The 18,459-nt window shown below is 55.6% G+C and overlaps 2 protein-coding genes and 1 pseudogene across 3 annotated transcripts in view; 2 read left to right on the top strand and 1 right to left on the bottom strand.

Annotated features, from left to right (window-relative positions):
• Positions 1-2,254: 2,254 nt before the first annotated feature.
• Positions 2,255-18,459, top strand: part of LOC144994596 (uncharacterized) — a 32,432-nt gene continuing 16,227 nt past the window's right edge. The window contains exon 1 of the mRNA XM_078953065.1: positions 2,255-3,536. Within this exon, the coding sequence (XP_078809191.1) occupies positions 3,519-3,536 (18 nt within the window). The 5' untranslated portion in view covers positions 2,255-3,518. The remainder of the gene's footprint in view (positions 3,537-18,459) is intronic.
• Positions 5,731-16,935, top strand: LOC144994595 (uncharacterized). Its single transcript, XM_078953064.1, has 2 exons — positions 5,731-6,783; positions 12,256-16,935. Exon 2 carries the CDS (start codon positions 12,272-12,274, stop codon positions 16,649-16,651), a length of 4,380 nt encoding a protein of 1,459 aa, XP_078809190.1. The 5' UTR covers positions 5,731-6,783; positions 12,256-12,271; the 3' UTR covers positions 16,652-16,935.
• On the bottom strand, positions 7,078-8,321 carry LOC144994469 (serine/threonine-protein kinase pim-3 pseudogene; annotated as a pseudogene). The gene has a single exon (XR_013658025.1). The product of XR_013658025.1 is annotated as a serine/threonine-protein kinase pim-3 pseudogene (transcript).

Here is an 18,459-nt window from a genome sequence, read left to right as displayed (position 1 = left end):
ACACGGATGGTGGCTCTGCTTTCTAACAATAGCATCAAACTATGACCACCAGGAGATGGGGTTTGGTGTATTGCCTAAGGACACTTTCACACATGGGCAGGCAGGGTGGGAACCAAACCTGCAATTTTCTGAGGTCAGAGGTCAACCACTCTACCCCTGCACCACGCCCACCCGGGTGTCAAGCTGCATTCACACCAGCAGTTTCAGCTGGTGGTGTTCACACCAGACAAGCAGGGAGCAGGCTGGGAGTGAGATACTTCTGTTGTGTTTTTTACTGTTTACTAGCACTTATCTCCTACCATTGACTGAAAACAATGCACACCTCAACCCCTCCCTTCTCATGTTCCCAAATACCATTGCTTCCTAACACGGGCGGCGTCACGTTGAAACCAGTCGACAGTGATTGGTCCTAGTCGCTCTGAGTCATCGTATCTATAGCAACTACTGTCACTGTACACTGGTTTAAAGATGGCGCCGCCTGTATCAGGAAGCAATGGTGAGGGATTTTAGCTCATTTTGCGAGAGGCCGGAGGTAAGGTATTTTCTATGGGTTGACGTCACACCTCGATCTGTCCATTGCTTTGACAGTCTTTGTCTGCTACCTACAGTTGGTAGAGGCTCGGTGCGCAAAGTCAAAGAGAAACAGTGTTTCAAAGAGAAACAATGCAATTCCAATACTTGTCACTATCACTTCAGTTTGCTGGGAAGTAAAAAGGCCAAAAAGTGGCCGAACATTTCCCTTTGCAAAAGATAATTCACCACTATCCTACAAATCAAAAGGATAGAATTTATTTTATTTGAAAAAAAAACACGTTCACTTTACAGAATGATGAGCAATAATGGCGTTAATGTAATCTTCTCTCACAGCTTTTCTCAAGCTACTCCCACAGATGTCTGCAAAGTTCCTGTTCTGAGAAACTGGACTCTAAAATAGTCATAAAAATAAAAAATAAATAAATAAAAAATACTTTTCTATATCATATGGTTTAGACTTTGATGGGAGACAAAATCAAAACATAAAAAACAAAAATGGCTACTCAGTATGTAAACCACCAGAATGTAATAATAACACCAACAAACAAAATAGAATGACCTAAAATGGGATTGTGCTGCTTGACCTTCCAAAATAAAAGGAAATAAAACATGAGAAAATGAACATTTTTTTTTTTGTATTTTTAAAAATGCCACGGAAAAAATTGTTGGTAATTTATTATTTATTTGTGAAGCTTTTCTGTTAAATTTTTTAATATTAGTTTAAGTTTTGTATGACTCACATACACTTTTTTACATTTGTTTTTACATTTAAAGAAATAATCCCAATTGACTTGTTTGAAGCATAAAAGTGATGCAGCCAAAAAAAAAAAAGAATAACAAAAACTTCCATAAAGGATGTGTGTTCACCCATGGAAATAAAAAGACGACTGCAAATCAAACAGCTGAGTGAGGAAAATGGCAGGTTTGTGTTTGTCTTGGTCTCCTGCAGCAGCCTCAGCTGGAGATGGCATGCGGAGCTCTGCTTGAGGTGGCCTACTTGACAGTGTGCTGTGCAACACAACCTTTTCATCAATGCGTGATCCTGACCTGACCAGGTTTAAAACACGCTCCTGGCTGATCAGTTCGCAGGTAGAGAGCAGTGAGAGAAAATCTCAGCTGAATTGTGTGACCTGTTAAAATCAGGACACTTTTCCCTTGTGTAAAGCAAACTGCCAACCTACTAAACTGGTTTTTGAAGTATGTAAATACCGCACTTTGATTTCTAACTACTTTTGAGCTTTGTAGAAAAGATCTGGCCTTGTTTTGGCTCCAAGATGAACTCATGAAACTCATGACAAAGAAGCACAAACCTGAAAAATCACCTATAATGGTATTTATATAAATACTTTAACAACTAAGACACTATGCACGATGGGTGTTATTTTGAAATACAGTTTGAAATCACAATAGGTCACAAAGGAGAGCTCTTTTCTTACTGTTGTGCCGTTATCAAAGGGTGTTCGTAAGTCGCAAGTCGATCTCATGACAAAAATAAGGATAAAGAAACATAATAGAGAGTCAAGCCAACACAAACAAATCGTGACGGACTGATCACATGCAGCAGCACCTCTAAAAAGAAAGAAAAAAAGGCAGTGTGTGGTTTTTCATACGCTCACAGCAAGTCTTACATTTTCACACGTTTACATATTTTCCCCTCAGTTACTTAAAGGGATACATGCAGCCAGAAGATATCAAGACAGAAGATCAGAGCCATATAACCCTTGTGCTGTCTTAGGGGGAAAGAAAAGCATGGATTAAAAAAAAAGTAAGGAGGGGGGGTCATTTTAAAAACGCATACCCCCCTTTGGTATTGACCCCAGACAGGTACACCCGGTACACCCTCCCGCAATCGAAGAGGGTCGAGTTCCTGAAAAATTTTTTTGTACGTTTCAGGCACCCTCTATATCCCCGACTGGTAGAGGGCGCCAAACCCCCCTTTTCTTTTTTGTCCCCGTCCAGCAGAGGCCGCCATTTCTCCATTTTAGTTATACCCCCCGACCACCAGGGGTCTTGTTTTCCACCGTTCATTTCTATACCCTGCCTCTAGGGGTCACTAATACCCCATTCTCTTTTATTGCCCTCAGCCACCAGGGGCGCCACTTATTTATCAACCACCTTCCTCCCGCTGGTTCGTGGGGTTCGATTGACCCCAAGTTTTTTTTTTTTTGTGTGGCCACTGAGGGGATTGGCGCTGGCTCATGGGGTGCGATTGACCCAAAGTTTTTTTTTTTTTTCTTTAGCATTCACTCTTCTCTCATGGCCCACCACCTGGGGTCTCGCTTTACCGGTTCCCTTTCACCCGCTGGCTCATGGGGTGCGATTGACCCCAAGTATTTTTTTTTTTCTTTAGCATTCACTCTTCTCTCATGGCCCACCACCGGGGGTCTCGTTTTTCCGGTTCCCTTTCACCCGCTGGCTCATGGGGTGCGATTGACCCCAAGTATTTTTTTTTTCTTTAGCATTCACTTTTCTACATCACCCTTGAGGCTTTTCGAAGTGTACTGTTTGTGTTTACGTTTCTTTTTTTTTTTTATGTGATCAAGAAACGTCAAGAGAAACAAATGAACAAACCTAAATGGTTTTCTGCTGCTTTTTTTTTTTTAAAAAAATAACCGGAAGCAATTTCGGCTTCCATAGTTTTCTTCTTCCGTTACTAGCTAGTTAGTTCAAACCAATTTGGTCTCCAGAGAAGATGCTCTGGTTGTTTTTGCTGTCCTGCAGTCTGGTTCTGTCCAATTCCGGACAGACAGTCAACGGTGAGTGGCTCGACCCGTTTGACATGCTAAACTACGAGGCGAGGACCAAAACAATGAAGAACTCTGAGGTTGGTCAACGTGGGATGTTCGTCAAATCCAACTTCTTTGAAACAACTTACAGTTGTTTCAAAGAAACAACCACAGTCACAAGCCAGCAACACTGGTGCTGCTGATCTGCAGCAAAGGGAGAAGGTAAACCAGCCTGTGGCCCACTGTAACCCACATGTCATGGATCTACAGAAACAGGTTCGTGTTTGAGCTTTCAAAGAGAAACTGATGGTTCCAACTCTGTACGGGGTCTCACGGACCCCGCGAGACAGCGCGAGGTGCCACTGTTTGGTTCCAAATCGGTACGGGGTCGCTGGGACCGTGCGAGACAGCGCGCGGAGCCTGTGTTTCGTTCCAACTCTGTACGGGGTCTCACGGACCCCGGGAGACAGCGCTCGGAGCCTGTGTTTCGTTCCAATTCTGTTCGGGGTCTCACGGACCGTGCGAGACATCGCGAGGTGCCACTGTTTGGTTCCAACTCTGTACGGGGTCGCTGGGACCCCGCGAGACAGCGCGCGGAGCCTGTGTTTCGTTCCAATTCTGTACGGGGTCTCACGGACCCCCGAGACAGCGCGCGGAGCCTGTGTTTCGTTCCAATTCTGTACGGGGTCTCACGGACCCCGCGAGACAGCGCGCGGAGCCACAGTTTGGTTCCAACTCTGTTCGGGGTCTCACGGACCGTACGAGACAGCGCGCGGAGCCTGTGTTTCGTTCCAACTCTGTACGGGGTCTCACGGACCCTGCGAGACAGCGCGAGGTGCCACGGTTTGGGTCCAAATCGAGATGGGGTCGCTGGGACCGTGCGAGACAGCGCGCGTAGCCTGTGTTTCCTTCCAATTCTGTACGGGGTCTCACGGACCCCGGGAGACAGCGCTCGGAGCCTGTGTTTCGTTCCAATTCTGTACGGGGTCTCACGGACCCCGCGAGACAGCGCGCGGAGCCTGTGTTTCGTTCCAATTCTGTACGGGGTCTCACGGACCCCGCGAGACAGCGCGAGGTGCCACTGTTTGGTTACAATTCTGTACGGGGTCTCACGGACCCCGCTAAACAGCGCGCGGAGCCTGTGTTTCGTTCCAATTCTGTTCGGGGTCTCACGGACCGTGCGAGACAGCGCTCGGAGCCACAGTGCGCGGAGCCTGTGTTTCGTTCCAATTCTGTACGGGGTCTCACGGACCCCGCGAGACAGCGCGCGGAGCCTGTGTTTCGTTCCAATTCTGTACGGGGTCTCACGGACCCCGCGAGACAGCGCTCGGAGCCTGTGTTTCCTTCCAACTCTGTACGGGGTCTCACGGACCCCGGGAGACAGCGCTCGGAGCCTGTGTTTCGTTCCAACTCTGTACGGGGTCTCACGGACCCCGCGAGACAGCGCGCGGAGCCTGTGTTTGGTTACAATTCTGTACGGGGTCTCACGGACCCCGCGAGACAGCGCGCGGAGCCTGTGTTTCGTTCCAACTCTGTACGGGGTCTCACGGACCCCGCGAGACAGCGCGCGGAGCCTGTGTTTCGTTCCATATCTGTACGGGGTCTCACGGACCCCGCGAGACAGCGCGAGGTGCCACTGTTTGGTTCCAATTCTGTACGGGGTCTCACGGACCACGCGAGACAGCGCGAGGTGCAACTGTTTGGTTCCAAATCGAGACGGGGTCGCTGGGACCGTGCGAGACAGCGCGAGGTGCCTGTGTTTCGCTCCAATTCTGTACGGGGTCTCACGGACCCCGCGAGACAGCGCGCGGAGCCTGTGTTTCGTTCCACTTCTGTTCGGGGTCTAACGGACCGTGCAAACAGCGCGCGGAGCCTGTGTTTCGTTCCAATTCTGTACGGGGTCTCACGGACCCCGGGAGACAGCGGTCGGAGCCTGTGTTTCGTTCCAACTCTGTACGGGGTCTCACGGACCCCGCGAGACAGCGCGCGGAGCCTGTGTTTCGTTCCAATTCTGTACGGGGTCTCACGGACCACGCGAGACAGCGCGAGGTGCCACTGTTTGGTTCCAATTCTGTTCGGGGTCGCTGGGACCGTGCGAGACAGCGCGAGGTGCCTGTGTTTCGCTCCAATTCTGTACGGGGTCTCACGGACCCCGGGAGACAGCGCTCGGAGCCTGTGTTTCGTTCCAACTCTGTACGGGGTCTCACGGACCCCGCGAGACAGCGCGCGGAGCCTGTGTTTCGTTCCAACTCTCTACGGGGTCTCACGGACCCCGGGAGACAGCGCTCGGAGCCTGTGTTTCGTTCCAACTCTGTACGGGGTCTCACGGACCCCGCGAGACAGCGCGCGGAGCCTGTGTTTCGTTCCAACTCTGTACGGGGTCTCACGGACCCCGCGAGACAGCGCTCTTAGCCACAGTTTGGTTCCAATTCTGTTCGGGGTCTCACGGACCGTGCAAGACAGCGCGCGGAGCCTGTGTTTCCTTCCAATTCTGTACGGGGTCTCACGGACCCCGGGAGACAGCGCTCGGAGCCTGTGTTTCGTTCCAACTCTGTACGGGGTCTCACGGACCCCGCGAGACAGCGCGCGGAGCCTGTGTTTCGTTCCAACTCTCTACGGGGTCTCACGGACCCCGCGAGACAGCGCGAGGTGCCACTGTTTGGTTCCAATTCTGTACGGGGTCTCACGGACCACGCGAGACAGCGCGAGGTGCCACTGTTTGGTTCCAAATCGAGACGGGGTCGCTGGGACCATGCGAGACAGCGCGAGGTGCCTGTGTTTCGCTCCAATTCTGTACGGGGTCTCACGGACCCCGCGAGACAGCACGCGGAGCCTGTGTTTCGTTCCACTTCTGTTCGGGGTTTAACGGACCGTGCAAACAGCGCGCGGAGCCTGTCTTTCGTTCCAATTCTGTACGGGGTTTCACGGACCCCGCGAGACAGCGCGCGGAGCCTGTGTTTCGTTCCAATTCTGTTCGGGGTCTAACGGACCCCGCGAGACAGCGCGCGGACCCACTGTTTGGTTCCAGTCGGCGTTGGGTCTCACGGACCCCGCGAGACAGTGCGCGGAGCTACTGTTTAGTTTTAGTTAGTGTTGGGGTCGAACGGACCTACAAGAGAGCGTGTGGAACTATTTTTTTTTTAGTATACATTTTTAGCAGATTTTCACTGAGACTCTTTTTGTGAGAGATTAGGGTCCAAAGCTTCCTCTGATGGTCTGAGTCTCAGAACTCAGGTCAGTGTCCCTAAACTTGGGTCGGAGCCTCTTTGTAAGCCCCCTTGTATCTAACGCTACAACTAATTTTGTTTCTTTTGGTATTTGGTAAGTAAATACCATTGACTTCTGCTGACTTTTCCAACACACTCTTGTTTTGTTTTTGTTTTTCTTTTTGAGTAGAGCTGCATGAAGGTTCTTTGGACCGTTTCATTTCCACCCCACTCTGTTGGTGCTACGGCGAGCGGGAGGTCTGGGTCATCAAAGTAACGTCACAGCAGACAGCTCTGGCTGCCATTCCTTGTATATGGTAATCACTTCATTTAACCTGTGTATATGCTGACCAAAATCATGTAACCTTTGTGTGTGGTAATCACTTTATCTAACGTGTATATACTGACCATTATACGATTAAAAATGTACACACCAATGTATTTTTTTTTTAATTTTTCAATCTTTAAAAACCGAGATTGTGTGATGTATCCAATAATTAGAAAAATATCTCTTCAAATAGTCATGTTGGGACAAAACCCATGAGCAAAAAAGAAAGCGAATATGCAACGTTGAGGTTCCAGTTTGACTTTTATTCGAACAAGGCAAAAAAAACTGTACAGTAGGCATCAGGGAACAAGCTCTATTGAGTTATCATGGAACTGGCATCTATACAACATGAGCAGTTAGCCATTTTGTTCAACATCCTACATCCTACTCCGTTTTTGGGAGCTCCCCCTGACCCGGACGATGCGCTCCGCTCTGCGAGACCTCTGAGTGGCAACGAGCCTCGGTAAGTCCTGTCTCTGCGGCGATACTCCCCTGACGACTGGGAAGTCGGTCGAAGGACGGCAATCTCCTCCAGATTGATCCGAAGCCCTCGGAGCAGAGCGTCGCCATCGCCGGACGAAGCTGCTTTTCGTTTCCCACGGACGAGACGGACCCTCGACGGGTCGGCGTGTCGACATCGTGGGCTCGGGCCGCCAGAGCAGAGCCGGGCTCCGATTGCTGGAGATCCCCTCGCGTGGGCTTCGGGGCTCCAGCCGTGGCGTCGCCTTCATGCGCCTCCGAGCCTCGCTTCAGCATCCAAGGGTGGGCCAGTATGTCTTTCAGCATCGGTCTCTCTTCGGGCGTCCTGCTCAAACACCATTTTATCAGGGCCACGCAGTCCTCAGAGAGGTCTTTTTCGAATCTAAGCTCGCCCAGTAGGAGCTCCCTGTCGTTTCCAAATGGTATGTCCCCGTGCACCATGTCGTACAAAAGAATCCCCAACGACCAAACCTCAGATGGAAGAGCTTTGTAGCATCCTTGTGTGAGCCGTTCGGGGGGCCCATATGCCGCAGTCCCGTGGAACATGTCGTACACTTTGTCGGGTTCAAGAAATTCGGCGGAGCCAAAGTCGATGAGTTTCAGCTCGAGCGTCGTCAGGTCCACCAGCAGGTTTTCGTCTTTTACGTCCATGTGCACAACACCGCGGCTGTGACAGTGGAGCAAGGCCTGGATGACCTGACCTAAAAATTCTCTGGCCGTGTCCTCGCGCAGACGCTTACTGATCGTGATGTATTCGTACAGATCTTGCGTGTTCTCTGGCTTCTCCGTGACTATCACCCAATTATACGGGGTCTTGTAAAAGTCCAGCATGCGGATGATCCCAGGAAACGGAGGGTCTTTGGAGACCATTTCCAAGGCGACAGCTTCGAATGGCTTACTGGTCCCATCAACCTCGCAGCATCTCGTACGCGAGAGCGGGATAATCTTCAGGGCCACGGAAATCCCGTCGCTTCGCCTCTTTCCCAGAAACACTTTGCCGAAGCCCCCCTTGCCCAGGCAAAAGCTGGTCTTCCGGTACTTTTCCATGGCAGAAGGATTGATTTTTCTTTTCTCTCTCTCGAACTGTCGCGCTCTTCACGGAGCAACTTCCCTCCAGTCTTTGTTAAACTCGCGTAAGGTTACTATGACCTCTCTTGGTTTGCACGGAACAAGTTTTAAAGGGCCTGTGATCCAAATCTTCTGGTCTAGTTTCCGTTTCCGGTCCGCCGCACTCCCGTCAGACTTCAGCGAGGCAGAGTCAGACAGAGAGGGAGAAGGAGGACACTGGAAGAAAAAGAGGAAACGTTAGAAGGTGGGGCCTTCATTCTGAAGGAGGAGGAGGCTGATTGTAAGCCCCCCCACACCCGCTGCAGGGAAAGAGGGAGGGGCAAAGAGGACAGTGAGGTCCAACCACAGAGATTAAGACTCAGTGCAGCGTGGCAGATTTCTACCAAGGGCCCGTGCAAAGCCAGTTGTCACGCTGCAAAGAGCAACACAGAGGAGGGCAATCTTTCCTTTGCATACTCCCCTCTTTTTCCACTTTGCAGAATCTCACAAGGCTTCGTGTTGCTGAACCTGGATCGCACAGCTTAGAGCTCAGGACCACGTAAGTGAGTTCATACTTTAAATCCTAATTGATCAACGGTTGGCTTTTCTCTTTTTTTTTTTCTTTTACAAAACAGTCGCCCTTTTCGAGCACAGCTTATCGTACCTCGAAGAGTCTAAAGCTGCCTTTGTCCGGGGTGAATGAGGGTCACTGCTCCAGAGGCGTCTCTGTGTAACATTTCCAGCATGTGTCTCCAGTTGTAGTAGAACGCGGGCTTGTAGCTTCCCACGGAACCTTGAAAGTTGACAAGGAACCCTTGGTAGTCTCTCACCGATACCTCAGGCAGGCCCACGTCTGGTGCGAACTTCACGTTGAAGTAGTACACGGGGTCCGTGCGGGGGGTTTCGAGCCGGAGGCCCTGCGAACCGCACATCTGCGCGACCGCGGCGGACTGATTAAACAGCAGGCACAGGACGCAGCAGGAAGGCTGCGGCACGATGTTCGGCTCGCCGTCGCCCGAGCGCTGCACCTTATCTCGTTCCAGAACATATTGCTTGTAAGCCTCTGGGGACATCAGAGTCGTCAAGGGGCCCGTCCGCACGTTGACCAGCATTCCTTTGCAGGAGTTGCGATTAGCGCACCTAGGGAGCCCTCTGTCATTCAGCATCTCCGTGAGCAGGGCCCTGTCGTACGTGTTACGGGCCAGGGCTCGTCCCGGCACCGCGCGCTCCGCGAAAGATGCCATGAGCGGTTTCGGGTTCCTGGCCAGCAGCTCCAACACGGCCAGCACGGGGGTGCAGCGTGGGCACATGGGATTGGGGTCGCCGTTTGCCTCGCACGAGCATCTGCCCGGCCGAGGCTCGCACTCCGGGAAGAGGACGGCGAGGTCGGCAGACGACAGGTGTCTTCTCTCTGCCGCACGCTCCAAGACGCGAGCCTTGATCAGCTCCCTGCCGTCTGAGACTTTGCCTTCGTCCAAACATGGGGCGTCCGAGGGAGGCTCCGCAGCCCGTCGACCCGGATCCGCCGCTTCGCACCAGAGGGAGCGACGCGCGGATGGCTTCCCGCGAGGCACGGGTTTTGAGCACAGCGAGCAGGAGACGCCCTTCTCTCGGACCCCGTCCGAACAGCCCGGGCACATCCAGAGGCAACATGGTTTCTCGACGAGTCCTGCAAAACAGGCGCACGCGGAACAGATGAACCCGCGGAGGGACGGGCAGCTGCTGAAGTGAGGCTCCGTCAGGTACCAGTGTGGGTCATTCACGAAACAGGTCTCGCACACCCTGGCTTCGCAAGGACATCGGAGCTTGACGCCGGCTCTGCTCCTTTGCTTGCTGCCTTTGACCAAGGTCACCAGACACGACAGGCACTTTGCGCACCCCGACCGCTTGTCGACCCTCGCTCTGCCGACCTTGGACGCTCCGCCGACGTAGCTGATCGTGGAAACTCTCCTGTATAGATTCGTAGACTTGAGAGCGGCCTCCACCGAGGCCTTCTGACGCTTTCTTTTACACTCCATCAACAGTTCGACGGGTACCCTCCCTGCAAAGGCGTCGTGAGGGCCCTCTTGAGGAGCCTCCCCCCCTCCTCGCGACATCGTCGACGTAACACCCGTGGCCCCCTCCGCCGTCCGAGGAAGCTCAGTCCACGATGGAAGCGAAGCGGGAGCTGTGCTGCTCCCTGTACAGGGCCTTGGCGCTAGACCCCGTGCCGGTGATCGGCGGCGTGCTGTACGCCCCCGGAACTGAAGGCGTGAGCCTGAGGTCTCTCGGAGAGGGCACGACCAACTGCTCCCACCACAGGTTCAACTTTAGGCATGCAGTGGACGCGTTGCTGCGACATGGCACGAAAGAAGGGCCCTGCACTTGCGCGCAACGGCTTAGCGCGTCCGCGGAACAGCGCTACAGAGGGGGGGACGGCGCAGATGTTCCGAACCCCGAACGCCGCCGACGGGGCGCCACCAAACCGGGCGGGCAGGGCTCCTCCCGCGAAATCGCCAGAGCCCAGTCAGAAGTCCTGTGGGCGTACGAAATGGAGCCGGTGGCAGCGGCGTACAGGTGGCTGATGTGCAACCGGAGCGCGAGATACCCCAAATGCTGCGACTCTGTGTTGGTCTACCAGGTAGACCGTTCCAGGACCCTGCCTCCGGGACTGTACGTGTACAAATCACGCCCATCCCACTTCGGATGCACCGCAGAGAGACCCCTCTGTGTGGTGGACCAGTTTAATTTTCGTGTCCAGAGACGGGGACCGGCTTCGTTGGAGGAAGAGCAGCATTGCTTCGAGAGCGCGCTGCCCAAGGAGATAACCCTGGAGCTCTTCCCGGGCCGCGACAACTTCAGCGCCCTGTACGTGATAGGGCGCGCCATCACGGCACCCACGCCCGAATACGGAAACAGGCTTTTCGGAGAAGCCCTGGCGCTCGACCTGGTGTCTCCGGAGTCATGCGAGAAAGCCGTCGCCTGCAAGCACCACCTGATCGGCATGAGAACGGAGCAAGCCTGCGTGATAGACCTCCGCTGGAACTCATTCGACGTGATGAGCGCTTGCATGAAGGCGGTTCCGAAGATCAGGGGAATGCAAGCGGTGGTCTGGTCCAACCACGTGCCCGACCCTGTGAAGATCGAGTCCGATGTGCTGGCCTGGCTCTTCGGGTACGTCACCGTGCTGCCCGCGGCCGTCCGCAGCGTAGACTACAAAAACGAGACTCTCGGCGTGCGCTACATCATCATAGACGTGGATGGTTTTTCGGGGACTCTGCCCGAGCCACCCGAGGGTGAAGCCTCCTGCTTCGCGCACACGTACTTCGAGGGAGATGTCGGGCTCGCCGCGGCGGCCATCGGTGAGCTCCCAGAGGCCTCGAGCAGGATGGGCTCCCCGCGGGCAGGATCTCCCGCTTTCTGGTACGAGCTGCCGGCATCCCTGGGCACCCTGAAGCCCACGCCTTTCAGCAGCGGCTCCAGGTCTCGCCGTGTGTGTGAGCCGCAAGGCTTTCGGGACCAGTTCAGGACCTGGGCTCTCGGGAAGACGGACGGGGCTTGCTGCCTCGCCATAGCCGTGCAACACACCCTGTACTACCACGCGAGAGACAGAGAGTACAGACTGATGGTAACGCACACAGTGTTGGACGGCGACACCTCGCTGAACATTTACAAACTGTGACGCCGAGTCAAGATGACAGGGGGGCGCTCGTGATGCTTACATGGCGGGCGTCACGTGAGGGATATTAACAGACTTTTCAGACTTTTCTTCGAAGCGCGAAGCGATCCAGTGAAAAGGACGAGGCAAAGTTATAAAAACGCAGTGAAAAAAAAAAAACTAACCGCGTCTGTGACAAATCATAATCATTATCATCATCATCATCATCATCTGAGTCCTTTCCTCTGTCTCTCACCCCTGCCCAACCATTCCTCTGTGTTATGTTTTTTTTGTCAGTTGCGCAGCTGAGCCCATGGATCCAAAGGACGGCGTCTCCAAGTGGCTGGTGGCAGCCGCAGCACTGCACGCAGGTGCTCTGGAACTCCACGTCGACCGAGACTGCTTCGACTGCGTCGAAGAGGCCATCTGTTACCTCTGCAATCGGGCTACGTGGGAGATTCCACCGGGGGAGCGGGACCGCCTCGCAGCAGAGCGCAGAGATTACTTCTACCACCCGCAAGACCTAAGGGGCTCGATCGGACTAAGTTCGTTTTTCGTCTCAGGCCAGTGCAAATATTGTCAGCTGTGCAGAGGGGTGAAAATACGTTTCGAACCATCGTTGTGTCGCCACGTGCTGGAGGTGGAAGATCGCTGCGATAACCGCGCACCGCAAGAAGTGGGGCTGAACCTGCGGCGGTTGGAACACTTGGCCACCCTCCACACTCCGTACTTCGTAATGCTCTTCGTCAGCCTGGCCAAAAGGAGGCGCTACACGTTTTACAGATCCCCCGGCGAGTTGAGGGACGTCGCCAGGCACCTACTTCTAGCGCTAGGTCCCGACGCATCCCGGCGCTCGCCTCACGACCCAGAAGAGGAGCTTCACCTTCATGCCAGCATCCTCAAGCTCTGGTGGAGATATCAGGACAAGCAGAGCACCAGGCTAGGCGTTTCGATTCCCTACTACTTCAACCTGGGCTCGGAGCTGGAGAGCTGGTCGTGGACCCCGTCGACCGACCGCTTCGAGCTGAGGATGCCCGAACCCCTCTACGGCTTCGTGAGGAACCATTGCCTGTTTCACGAGCTGAGGGCCGCGCCCGGACCCGAAATGACGAGCCAAAGGACACAGAGTAAGCCGCTGGTGAGGGTGCGCGAGGTGCGCACCTCGCTCCACGGGGACGTCTCCGTCGTCCTGAGTGTGTTGGTTTCCAACAAACACCTGGAGCAAACCTTGCACGAAGCCGCGAGGGCTTACGAGAACCAATGCAGAGCGAGGCGGAGGGTCAGGCTGAAAGACGAAGGACAGGTCTTTTCACCGGGGGTCGGGCAGCACTACCCTCAGCTCGATTGCATCGCGCTGGAGCAAGCGGGAGGAGCGCCGTCGACTGTCATGCACGTGGTGACAACGTCGGGGGCCGGGTGGCTGCCGCTCCACAGCTGGCTGAGGGAGACCCGAGGAAAGCAGGTCCGCGACGTCGTGGTCCGCAGAGCGCTGGTCTGCGTGTTGGACTCCCTGAGAGACCTCCGCTCCACCGATCGCCATCCTTGCAGAGTTCTGTACCAGAACGCAAAGGATGACGACTCTCACAGCCGCACCTCCAAGCTCTCATGCGCCTTCGTCATCCACCGACACACAGGGGAGACAATGTCGCTGCTCCCCTTAGTTTCCATGCCCGGGCTTTACAGGGCCTCTGCGCTGACCGACGACGAAGACAGTTTTCGTGCCGCGTGCTCCAACTTGGCGCTGAGCGTGCTGCGCGCCGGAGCGCTCCCGGACGATGGCTCGACAACGGAGGCCGCCATCTCTGAGTTTTGCAGGACGGGCATGGCGGACGCTCACCTCTGGTCCACGGTGCTGGATTGCCTCGGGAGACCGCCGCGGTCCGAAGAGACGGGGCGCTGGCCGCGGGCCACGTGGCTGGGGCCCGGGTCCAGGGATCGCAGCTCTTTGAGAGAGCGGTTCGACTGGTTGACGCGGTGCGACGGGGCCGCAGCGGCGCCCGGGCTCGCCTGCATGATAGAGGTCCTGAAGGAGGACGAGTTGTCCTCGCTGGGGCCAGCGAGGAGGACACTGGAGCGCTGTAAGACCCTGGCGGAAATTCTATCTTGCCAGGCTTCGGGACGCGCCCGTGCCACCAGTCCAGCCCGAACCAAGACCGGCAGGAGGAAGCGCAAGAGTAACACGCTGAGCAATCCGCACGTCACAAAAAGCATGACGATGGATCCCTGTCAGCCGCTTTTTCCAGAGGCATCCCAGTCCGCGAGCCAGCGGACGCTGGAAGAATGCTGCGGCCTGGAGCACATTATGAAGATGAGCAGCGATCTGACAAGGGAACTGGCTCTCTCTCGCGGGTCGTCGAGCGAACCTTCGAGCAAGCCGCGGACCGTGACCTACCTAGACGCGGACGTGAACCCCCTGAACGAGGACCTCTTCTCTGCGGAATGGGAGAGATTGGATCGCCGCGCACCCAGAGGCTGCCACAGTTCGCCCAGTGCCAAGGTCGAAAAGCGGGACGCCCTCGCCGAGCTGCAGGACTTCGGACTTTGCGACGAGGACGAGGCGAGCTCCCTTCGCTCGACCGGCTCCCTCCACACGGCAGGCTCCCTCCACACGGCAGGCTCCCTGGACTGCATTGTGACAGACAACACTACGAATCTCTTCTTCGCCAGAACTGACATCGACAATTTCCAGAGCAGCGACATGGTGTACAGAGTCTTACAAGAGTCCTTTTACCCCGAGCAGAGCACGAGTGCGGACACGACTCTAACCCTTCTTCGCCTAAAATCGGAGGACCCCTTGCCAGAGACGACCCGGTGCGACGGAGAAGAGGCGCTCGTCGCTTCGGGAGGACTCAACCCCTCGGGAAGCGCAGATAGGCAGTCGCTTCAGGGCCCCATCCGAATGGAGGACAGTCGCGGCGAGGAGGACAGTCTCAGCTCGGCCAAACGCGAGCGGGTGCAGAAGGCTAATTGCATGAGATGGAGGTCCAGAGGGCTCTCGCGGCGGGAGAGGCAACTGTCAGACTGCGCCCGCTTTCACCCCGTCACTTACCTGGTTTCGAGGGACATAACCGATTTGATCAGCAACCTCACCGTGAAACGTCACTCAGAGGAGGACTGCGTCAGCAGGCCGTGCCACGGACTCAACAAGCCGGAGCGATGGGATGCGTGGGGCCCGGGCGCAAAGGACAAGCAAATGCAGCGGGGGCCAGCTGTATTGGACCTGGTACACGGATCAATCACTTGCCAAAGGTTTCTGTGGAGGATGGGCAGAGAGTACTCGCACAGGGACGGGGATATGACGAGACGGGGGCACGCCCGGTGCACGAAGCTCTCATGGCCCACAGGGTTTGCCTACGTGCCGGCGGTGGAGCGCACCGTGCTCAACTGCGAGCTCTCGGAGCAGTGGTACTTCACCGTGGACCTCTCCGCTCCGCCGGACCGGGGTTTCAGGCTCACGGAGATTCTCGTGGACAGTTTGCCGAGCTTGTGCAAGGAGGACACGCCACATCTCCTTCGAGTGCTCGGGAAAAAGACCAACTACCTGGGTGCCGTGTGCACCGTCCAGGACGTCCAGGGCTTGATCATACACAGGATTCACATGGCCTACGAGTCTCTGGTGAATCTGCTGGACATGCACACGCGCCTGCAAGTCCACTCCTTTGCTGCACGCACCTTCGCCCTACACTGCGTGACCAAAGACACGGAGGAAATGGCGCTTGGGGTGTTTGTGGGCGAGAGCCCCGGGTCTGTGAACCTCGGGTGCTCTAAGGGGTCGCTCGTGTCGTGGTTCTACGACGACAAGGTACTGCTGGCCTACCACGTGCTACAGTGCCTCCTCAGAGTTCAGATCCTTTCCCTGAGGGTTCTCGGCTTCACCATGAAGCGCATACAGCCGGCTCGCATTTGGAGGGTTAAGACGGGATTTAGGGTCGACCTGCTGGCGTGCCTTGTCGACACGCTGTACGTCTGGGACGGGAACGGGCCCGCATGGGGCGCCTTGGAAGGTCTGGCCGCCGTGTGGGAAACCCTCTCCCAGCTAAACCTGCGACAATACGTGCCCGACGCGGCAGCTGACAAGCTGAAGCGGGCGTACATCGCCGTTTTCGGAGCGTGCCCGCACTCCGCCTACGGCTCTCCGATGTGCTCAAAGGGCGGCCGCAGTAAGGAGCGCAGCTGCGTGTCGTGGCTCCAGGCCGGGGATATGAGAAACTACTTCAGAGAGTGGACTTTGCCCGAGGACGAGGAGCTCATCCACCAAGTGTACGGGCTGTGCGGCTTTTCCGAAAGAGCCACGGGACCGCGAAGCCCGCTGGAGGACGTGCTGGGTAGAGACGGACGATACGAAATGCTTTCTCTGCCCACGGAACAAGGCTTCGAGGTGCAACCCTACGGCCCGTTTGTCGTACGGATACAAAATCAAGTCATCAAGTGGAATCGGGTGATTGTGGTCGAGCCCGCTGTCGCCGGGCCCGTGACCCTCGCTCAGCTCAACCCGTTGGAGAGGTACGACCTGGTCACCAGAGCGCTCGCCGCCGCCTTTGCCAATCAGAACGAAGAACTCGACGGGGAAGGAGTGGCTGGAGACGGGTGGACCTCGAGAGGGTCTGAGCACACGCACGGTGACGGGGCGGGGGAAAGCTCTCTAGGGCTCCCTCAGCGGGAAGAGGACACTCAAAGCAGCATGTACTATTAGGTTTCATCCACTTCAATTTGCTTCAATTTGTAGCGCACGCACCGTCTCTCACTCGGCAACGGGGCAGTGTACCGAATGTTCCTTCTGACTGTGTAGTGACCCGTGTCGCTTCTACCGAGAGCAGTCGCCATGTACCATTTTTGCAGTTTACTTTATCTCGCATGAAGCAAAGAAACTCACCCTCTGACTGCATTGCGGTTGTGTTCATGTACTTGTGTTCATGTACAGTATTTCCAGTGTATTCCTTTTTCACAAAATAAAGAATTCAGTCGTGCACCACAGAATTTGGTATGTCTTTGATTTTTATTTCCATCACCTCATCGAAACAACAAGGAAAAATAAAAAAAAAACATCTGACAGAAAACAGCATAGCTCAGCATCGTAACACTTTGGGTTTCAAGGGCTCGTAATGGTTTCGGGTCCACACGATGTGAGCGCAAGCCCTATCGTAGATCGGGTACGACGTCTCCGTGAGGAGTCCCAAGCGTTTGCCGTGAGCTTCTAGCATGTATTTTACCTCCTGTACACTGAGCCACCTCTTCTCCTCAGACAAGAGTCGCTTCAGCTCAGAGACGTTTTTGGGTCCGTTGACTGTCAGGTACGTCTCTCTGACGTCTGCCCTTTCCGCGTTGAGAAACACAAACTCGGCCGTCATCGTCACCAGGGACGCGCGGGTTTCCCCTCTGGCCGTGTCATTGAACAGGAGCTGGGCTACGCTGTGGAATCCGCAGTAACCGTCCGAAGGAACCTCGATCACATCGAGGTCGTGTAGCCTCGCGTAGGCGCGGAGCGAGCCCGCTCTGTGATTCGGTCCACTCTCGAACAGAAGTTCGATTGGAGTCGTGTGCGGCGGCAGGCCCCTCAGCTGCCACGATGATCCGTCGCATTCCAGAAAGCCCTGCACCCACGAGTTCCCGTGATGGCTGTTGCAAATGTGAAAGAAGGTCCCCTGCGAGCAGACCGTGACGTTGCGCCCGAACAAACCTGCCGCTATGGAGACGACGGGCAGAAACTGTTCCGGCGCTGCGTACAAGTCGCCGCACAGGGCCTTTATGTCTTTGCAGGGCCCTAGGCCTGAGGTAGAATTTCTATCGATGATTTTCGAGGCCAAGTGTACAACAACCGCGAGGGCTTCCACCGTCAGGGCAGCCGAGTCCGACTCTCGGCGTCCGTACGCGCCGACGAACATCAGCCAGAGCGCTTCCGCCAGGGTTTTGCACGGGCGCGACGCCGAGCTGCATACGGCAGGTTCTGAGCTCGGCACGGCGTCCCTGCGCGTCTTGGCGAAAGTCGTATTCCACACGTTCGTCAGGCAAGGCTTTCTCAGACTCGGAACCGAGCTCACCCCAACAAAGCCCGGCCATTCGTTCGCGTCCGCGGTTTCGCTGGGAAAAACCTTTTGGTGCGCAAAGCCGAGACTATCTGGAGAGTCCACCACCAGCAGCGTTTCCAGCGTCGACCGAGGGCAGTCACGCTGCGCGAGTGCCGCGCTCGGAACGTCTTGATCTCCGGAGGAGACCGGGGGGTCTCGAGGGGCGCTCTCAGAGCAGGTCGCTGCTCGTTCCGTCCCGTCTGCAGTGCCTGGATGGCGAGCGGTCGAATCGACGTACTGGTTCCCTGGTTCCACCTCGTTTTCCCAGCAATCTGGGTCGCTCTGAACAGACATGCTCTCCAGGTCGCGCGTCGCGCAACTGAGGATAGAACCCCAGTCGTCGTCGCTCTCGCTCAGAGACAGGAGGCAGCCGTGCCAGGGGTCTGAGGCTCGAGCGTCGAGGCTCGCTGGAGGAGCCGCGACGGGCCGCTCGTCG

The sequence above is a fragment of the Oryzias latipes genome, chromosome 9 (assembly GCF_053564925.1).
Source record: "Oryzias latipes strain Hd-rR chromosome 9, Olatipes_Hd-rR_3.1".
Taxonomy (NCBI): Eukaryota; Metazoa; Chordata; class Actinopteri; order Beloniformes; family Adrianichthyidae; genus Oryzias; species Oryzias latipes.
The sequence above is the reverse complement of the archived record's forward strand: the minus strand, read 5'-3'. Positions and strand labels throughout refer to the sequence as shown.

Bases quoted from the DNA above. Each gene is read 5' to 3' on its own strand.
- LOC144994595 (XM_078953064.1), top strand. From the start codon at position 12,272: ATGGATCCAAAGGACGGCGTCTCCAAGTGGCTGGTGGCAGCCGCAGCA.